The sequence below is a fragment of the Chaetura pelagica genome, unplaced genomic scaffold (assembly GCF_000747805.2).
Source record: "Chaetura pelagica isolate M959 unplaced genomic scaffold, ChaPel_1.0 scaffold698, whole genome shotgun sequence".
NCBI classification, from domain to species: Eukaryota; Metazoa; Chordata; class Aves; order Apodiformes; family Apodidae; genus Chaetura; species Chaetura pelagica.
In genome coordinates, this window is record NW_009954236.1 from 382,094 (window position 1) to 390,069 (window position 7,976).

Here is a 7,976-nt window from a genome sequence, read left to right on the forward strand (position 1 = left end):
TGCCCCAGCCCTCCTCTTCCTCAACATGGGGGTGAAGGAAGGAGGTGGGGCTGCCCCTGGCACTGGTGGGGAGGCACAGGAGTTCGGTTCCCTACGGGGGTGATGGTGGTCAAGGAGTGGGTAGTGCTGAGGGGGGTGGGCAGCCTGTGCACTGGGGTCCCCCCCTCCCAGCTCAGCTCTGTCCCAAAGCTTGGGGCTGAGTGCCTGGGAGTTTTCATCTCCACAGCTGTAAACACAGCTTGGGCAGGTGGGGGCTGCAACCCCCCCACTCTGATAAGGACCTCTGGCTCTCGCCCCCCAGCCTCTGAAGCTGCCTCCTGTGCTGTGGGGTGCTGCTCTCCATGGAGAGATGCTGACCACAGACTGATGCTCTCCATGGAGTGATGCTCCATGGCTCCTCCTTGTCCCCCAGAACTCTTAAGGCTGTTGCTGGGGAGGGGAAAATTCATCACTCGTGAAAGCCCGAACCACCTTGCACGGTGGGGACAGGGCAGGTTTGATGCCCGACCTCCTGTCTTGTGCTGGAAGCTTCTTTGGAGGCAGAGCTCCTGCTTGGGTGGTGCTCAGCTGTTGAGTTCAGCATGGCAGGGTGCTTGCTGGTGGAGATGGGACTGCTCAGATCAGCCCTGGATGGGCAGAGGTTGCTGTGAGACCCTGTCACCTCATCTGGGACCTCGTAGCTCATGGTTTGTCTTTTTCCCTTCTGGGAGCAGAAGCAGCTCAGAGAGCAAAGGCTCCTGGCATTCCCATCTGGTTCATGCAGCAGACAGGATGGATGTAGGTGGCTTAGGTCAACCCAGGGGGTCTGTCCTACCCAGAACTGGGGTCCAGGGCATGGAAGGGGGAGAAAAACAGCATTAAAAGGGCCCTTGAAGGTTGTTTCTTAAGCTCTGCCATGTTCCTACTTCCCTCCTGCACACACACACACAGACACACACACAGGTCCAGCATTTCCTCCTAAATCCCAACAACCCCATTTCCTCCCTCTCTGCTTTGATGTGGGGTGTTTCCACGTGGATCCTGGTGAGATTTGGGTTTGAAGAGGTGAACTGGCCATGCCTGCTGGTCCCCGGGCAGCGCGTGCATGGGGCACCAGCGTGGGAAGGACGAGCAGCCGCGCCGCACGTGACGGGAACCGGCCGGGCCATGAATGGGGGGCAGAAGCTCCATTCATAAACGCAGGGTCCTGCTGCCGCCGCGCAGGCGTTTGGCGCCGGCTCTGCTGGGAATCCCCAGCCCTCCTGGAGCTGCTCCTCCCTCTGCCAGCAAATCCCCCTTAACTCTTTGCTCCTGCTCGTTTGGGCTCCGCTAACGAAGCGGAGCGAAGGTCCCGCTTGGAGTTGCTGTTGGGATGCAGGGCTGGGCATGGCAGCACTTGGTGGCACAGGAGGGGCAAGAGATGTTGGTTGCACCACCTGGCTCAGCTTCTCATGGATTTGTGCCACTGGAATGGGCAGGGCTCTTGGAAGTGGAGGGGGCTTGTCTTATCATCTCACAAACCCTCTCCCCAGCCTGAGTTTGAGCTCCTGTGTGTGACTGCACGGTGATAAGCAATGTGGCAATCCTGGGAGGGACGGGAGATGCTCCCTGCAGTGACAATCTGGGGCCAAATGGCTGCTTAATTAAGTATTGGTGGCAATTAAAGGGCTTGAACTGAGGTGAGCTGCAGTGCAGCAGCTGCTGGGACCCTGGGCTGGCAGGGCCAACCTCCTGGCCTTGCTGTGGGTCCTGCTGTGAGTGGGGCTGCATGTGTCTGTGCAGAGCCTCCAGATCCTGCATGTGTCTGTGCAAAGACTCCAGATCCTTTTGTCTCATTAAAATGATCTTTTGGATCTCTTGGTGAGCATCCCCAGCTCAGAGAGTTGAGAGGTGCAGGGGCAGCTCTGGCTCCCTGGTCTGGGGTGTCAAACTCTGTGTTATCAAATGGGGCTCTAGGGGGGGTTAAAGGTACCTGGTTGAGCTTGGTCCCCAATATCCATCCCCTTACTAGGGGACAGTGGCAGCTCTTGTGCCATGAGAGGTGTTTGCTGGGCTGGGGCTTGTTGTGTGCCCAGCAGAGGGGACACACCAGCTCAGTGCAGACCCCCCTGGTTTGGTGCTGACCCCCTTTTCCCCTTGCCCCCCCCCAGAGCAAGCTCCACATGGAGGGTTTCCGCAGCCTGAAGGAGGGTGAAGCTGTCGAGTTCACCTTCAAGAAATCATCCAAAGGTTTGGAGTCCATCCGAGTGACTGGCCCTGGGGGTGTTTTCTGCATCGGCAGCGAGAGGAGACCCAAGGGCAAGAGCCTCCAGAAACGCAGATCAAAAGGAGACCGGTAAGAGGTGGTCGGGGCCTGATCCAGAGCAGGGTCCTGTGGGCACCAGGAGCTGCTGGACACCCTGCCCACGGCGTGGGGACAGGAGCGGCCCCGGCAGCAGCCCCTCCTCTGGGAAAGCGGCTTCCCTCGGTGGTTAATGAGTGGCAGATGCAGCCTGGTGGGGAAAGGGCAGCGAAGCAGCAGAGAGGGCAGAGGTCAGGGACACCCCGGGCGGCTGCTCCCCTGGGCTGGGGCAGCCATGCTGGGCAGAAGTCATTTTCTGGAAGAGAAACCTTTCCTTGTGGGAAGGAAATGGCCGGACGTCCTGGCAGCGGCTCCCACGGTGAGGTTGGGAGCCCCCGGGCGAGTTTCTGGCCAGGCCTTTGTCCCCCATCTCCTCTCCCATCCTCTCCATCCTGGCTTCCCCAGGGATGCCTTGTCCTGGTGTTCCCAGCTGCTGCTGCCCATCCCACCCGGCTGCTCTCACAAGTGGGTTTTTGGAATTAGTCTGAAAGGAACTGGGAAGGAAAAGGGAAAAGGCTTGTGGTCCCCCAAGGTGGGTGCAGGATTTAAAATGGACACCAGGCAGCTCCCTCTGCCCACACTGCTCCAGTGCAAGGGTCCAGCTCTGAGAGAAGCCACCTTTGGGATTGTCCCCACACTGGCGGCCACAGTCTCTGTGACCCTTCTTCCTGCTGGGGCTGTCAGGCATCCCACTGCCTGTTCCTGCCCTGCTGCAGGTTTTTGTAACCTGGGATGTGGATGGAGCCAGAGGGGTGGAAGCCCTACCCATTACACCTCTCCCAGTTTGTCCCCAGCACATGGTTTGGGCGCAGGGGTTTGCTGCCATCTCCTGGGTGGTGCTGTGCCAACTGAGCCAGATCTAAACTGGCCACACTGGGGCTCACAGGGACCAAACCCAGTGCCACCACCTGCCCCAAAAATCCAACCCCACATCCCGGCAGCAGCCGAGCCATTTTAAACCCTGCCCTGGAAGCCCCATCCCTGGCAGTGTTGAAGGGCAGGTTGGATGGGGCTTGGAGCAGCCTGGGCTGGTGGGAGGTGTCCCTGCCCATGCAGGGGGTTGGGACTGGATGATCTTGAAGGTCCCTTCCAACCCAAACCATTCCATGATTCAGTGAAACCCAGCTCTGGCTACGAAACCAGCTGGCTCCCAGCCATGGCAACATCCCACCTCATTATTTATTTATTTATTTTCTCCTCCTTGAACCTTTCTCCTCCCCTTGGCAGATGCTACAACTGTGGTGGGCTGGACCACCATGCCAAGGAGTGCAAGCTCCCACCACAGCCCAAGAAGTGCCACTTCTGCCAGAGCATCAGCCACATGGTCGCCAACTGCCCCGTGAAAGCACAGCAGTCCCCCAGCTCCCAGGGAAAACCTGCCTACTTCCGAGAGGAGGAGGACATGCACAGCTCAGCCCTCCTCCCCGAAACCCGGGAATGATGGCAGCTGGCAGGGACAGGGGGGTTTCCACCGGGATGAAAAGGCTTTGGCAAGGCAAGGGACAGCTGTGGGGGCTGGGAGGAGGGAGGGCAGGGTGAAGGGCTGGGGAGGGAGGATGGCAGTGTTGGTGGCAGGGACCTGGTGTCCCTGCACAGACCTTTTTCCCTCTGTTCCCAGCCCTGGGAAAGCCCTGCTTTAATCAGGATGGCTCACTCCAAAAACAGGGGGAGAGGCAGCAGCCAATGCACCTCTTCCAGCTTAAAAAAAACCCACACCCATATTTGATTAATTTTTCTTGTTTTCCTAAAGGAAGCCAGGCAGTAGCATCTCTGGGAGGAGGAGCAGAGAAACAACATCTCAGGGAGGAGCTCATGGCTCCGTGTCCTCCTGAGCTTCAAACAGGCTGTGGCACAGCCTGGGAGAGCCACGGGGAACCTGCTCCTGTGCCTGCCTGGGCCTTGGAGGGATGAGACAGGGAGGGAAGAGGGAGAACTGGCTGCAGAGCCACGGACACGCTGTGGGAGCTGCTGGGAGGATCTGCAGTTGTCCTGTGGTTGCCCTGTTGCTGAAACCAGCAGAGCCCAGATTTGGGCTCAGTCTGGAAAGAAATGGTGCACCTCTCCTGGCTGGGCTAACACTTGTCATCTGCTCGTGGGCTTGGGGGAGATCAAGTTAAAAGAAAATTACTTTTTAGGTTTTTTTCCCCCCCCTAAGCCTGCCCAAGTGCCAGCCCAGAGAGCACAAGGTGTTGCATGCAGCCAGCTTTTCCCCCCTTCAGTCTTCTCCCTGCCTCCAAATTGTGGAGTCAGGGAGTGGGAAGGCTCCACAGAGTGGGGATCCTCTTTGTTAAGCCTTGGGTGCCGGGCACTGGGCAGAGCTGACTCCCAGGGATGTTGCTGGCAGCATTTCCCTTGGATCCTGTGTGCCCAGATCCAACTTGTGGCTTGATCCAGACACCAGCCTGAGCCTTCCTGTGGGCTCTGGATCAAACCCATACTGGACAAAACCAGCACATCTGCTCCTTGCACCCACCCCACGCTCCAGAAACCAACGGCTCCTGTGCTGAGCCTCCCCAGGGGGGCAGAGGAAAAGTTTCCCCCAGCTCTTTAGTGGCTGCTGCCCCTGCTCCCCACCAGCCCCCCCAAGTCTTGCCTTTATTTATTGGCCCTGGTGGAAACCCCTTCTCCCAGGGCAGCCCCCCCACCCGTGCCAAAGCCAATGCCAAGTGAAACCTGCACTAGGACGTGCGTGAATGACGTATCTTTGGGTTTGTTTGTCTTTGTTTTGGGTTGGTTTTGGTTTTATTTTTGTCTTTTTTTTTTTTTAATATAAATATTCTGGTTTTGTATTTTTGTATATTTTAATCTTTAAGGAAAAGAAAAAAAAAAAAAGAGAGAGAGAAAGGACATAATTCCTGCAACTTATTCTCAGGTATTCGAGCAATCTCAGGGATAAAATGCCTCTGTAGCTGGACAGAGAGGAGGGTTTTCTTCTAACAGCACAAAGATGTGATGAAGTTTGTACTGGAAGTGTAGATCTACCTCACTGGATGTTTGCCAGGTGGACTGACGTGTTGTTGAGCTTTTTTGGTTGTGTTGGGTTTGGTTGTTGGGGGTTTTTTTGTATGTTCAGGGTTTGTTTTCTTTTCAACTATGTTTTCATAGAGTCTCTTTCCCATCCCCACTGGTCTGAGGAGGAGTTTGGGTCTGTAGATCTGTGTAGTCTCCCTAGAGGGACAGAGAAGCCAGGCAGTGCCACAGGGCAGGGAACAGCTGCTAGAGCCCACATTGGCTCCTCAACTCCAGATTTTCTCCCAGCCTGGTGGCTTTTGAGGACTGTCCTCCATTTCTCTCTCCTGCTTATGCTCACACGTCCCCTCCCTGGTGGGAACACTCCAGTCTGCCCCATGCCAGAGTCTTCCCTGTCATCACCCATGGGCTGGGATGTCACACAGGCTCCCAGCAGGATGGTGCCCAGTGGCTGGGGGTCAGAAAGCCAGGATGGGGGTCCCAACCTGTTCAGGGGGACAGTGGCTGGAGAGCTTGTTGGGGGACTTGAGGGTTATCTCAAGACCCTATCCCAACTCACCCTCCAGCAAAGGGCTGGCTCTGGCCTCCTGGGACGAGGGACCCAAGGTGGACTCAAGTCCAAAGGAGGTGCAACTGCGCCATCTTCCTTCTCCCTTCCCGGCTTTCCCCAGATGCTGGTTCCTGATGACCTGGGGAAACTCTGGAGCCCTGGTTTTGGGGCATCAACACTCCACTTTGCAGCCCAGGGGCTGGCTGGAGCCTTCCCAGGGAAGGCTCATCTCACCATGCTGGTGTGTCAGGAGGTGGGCACAGTTTCTGCTGTTTTTTAGGTAGGGGTAGGTTTAGATGTAGTGCAGGGCTGGAACAGCGGGGAAGCAGCTTCTCCAGCCTCTCTGGTGGGACTTTCAGAGCCTGCTGGAGCCCTGTGTGTCCCCCTGAAGCTTCACAGACCCCAGGCCAAGGGGGATGCAGAGCAGCTCCCTCACTGCTCTTCCCTGCTCCGGTAGTTTTTATGGTGAGGTGGTGGTGATCTCTTCTGGGGTGGGGTGGGGGGGAGAGAAGGACTTTTAGGTCATGATTAGCCATGGGATCGATACAAAACTACTTCAGGAAAACGGCTTGTTGGGTAAATGCAATAGAGCACACTGGGCTGCACTTCTCAGCCTGGGCTCTTGGCTCCCCCCCTGGCACCTCGGTGGTGCTGGGGGACACTTGCTGCCCCCCCTCATTCCTGTATCTTGTCTTGAAGAAGGAGCTTTCCCCCCAGTTTGATGGCTTTTTTAAAATTTATTTTTATTTTTGTTTCTTTTTTTAATATTTTTTTTCTGCTAGGTGTGTGTAAATACCTCTGTAAATCTTTTCCATTTTTCTCTCAGTATTCTCCTTGATTATTGTTTACAAAAGTAAGAGGAGGGGAAAAAAAAATAAAAAAAAATAATAAAAAAAAATAGCCAAAGCATCTAAGAGGTGATAGACCAGGGAGACAGGATGTTCTCTGTGTACTCTGCCTCACAGCTCAGCGTGGGGATATGAGCTCTGAGACCATCCCTGTCCCAGGCTAAAACAAAAGAGCAAAGGGCTTAGAAAAATCACTCAGGTTTCCCCCGGGGGGCCAACGTGGTACCGGGATCCAAGCAAAACAGGGACTTCTTATCTGCAAAGGGAAGGCCACGTGGGCAGGGAAGATGGGATTGATTCTCATCTTCTCCTTGGGTTTGCCATGGTGGTTCTCTTGCCATGGTGGTTCTCTCTCTTGCCATGGTGGTTCTCTTGCCATGGTGGTTCTCTCTCTTGCCATGGTGGTTCTCTCTCTTGCCATGGTGGTTCTCTCTCTTGCCATGGTGGTTCTCTCTCTTGCCATGGTGGTTCTCTCTCTTGCCATGGTGGTTCTCTCTCTTGCCATGGTGGTTCTCTTGCTATGGTGGTTCTCTCTCTTGCTATGGTGGTTCTCTCTCTTGCTATGGTGGTTCTCTCTCTTGCCATGGTGGTTCTCTCTCTTGCCATGGTGGTTCTCTTGCCATGGTGGTTCTTCCCAGTTACCTTGCTAATAATTAACTGTCAGTGGCTGCACTGTCACCCACGGGGCACTATGCATGGGGCGGGGGGGGGAGCTGCACACACTCAGGGTCCTGCTCTGGCACGGGAGCGTTTGAATGTATGAGGAGAAGCCTCAGGAGGGGGTAGGGGGGTCTGCGTGTCCCCTGGTGCCAAAGCCTCAAGAAGTCACAAGATTGTCTACGAGGAGACGGAAGAATGTAAATCCATGTTTACTGCTAGCAACCAAAGCTTGTTCGTGTCAAACTCGTGAATTTTTATGAAGTTGGGTGGGAGGGAATGATCCAGGAGGGGGAGGGGGGGGGAGGGGGGTTTGTGGGGCTCTGGGGTTACCCCCCGAGCTGTGCTTTCCAAAGAGATTTCCTGTGGGATTCCCTGCAGCCACATCCTCAGTTCCTGTTGCTGCAGGTTTTCCCCCCTCCTTTATGATTTTTTTTTAAATATTTTTTGTTGTTCGTTGTTGTTTAATTTTTGTACCAACTATGTAAAATGTGGTGTGTTTGTTTGTTTTATTTTTTCTTTCCTGGAAAAAAACCCAATAAAATAATAAAGACCGTGGGCAACGGCTGCTGGTGACGTTGTGTGTGTGCAGTGACTCTTTTTACCTCTTCCCCTGAGGTTCAGGGACCAA

General features: G+C 55.2%; 1 protein-coding gene across 1 annotated transcript in view; it reads left to right on the forward strand.

The window, feature by feature from the left end:
- Positions 1-3,819, forward strand: part of LIN28A (lin-28 homolog A (C. elegans)) — a 19,114-nt gene extending 15,295 nt beyond the window's left edge. The window contains exons 3-4 of the mRNA XM_010003693.1: positions 2,130-2,314; positions 3,548-3,819. Coding sequence (XP_010001995.1) covers positions 2,130-2,314; positions 3,548-3,761 — 399 coding nt within the window. The 3' untranslated portion in view covers positions 3,762-3,819. The remainder of the gene's footprint in view (positions 1-2,129; positions 2,315-3,547) is intronic.
- The last annotated feature ends 4,157 nt before the right edge of the window (positions 3,820-7,976 follow it).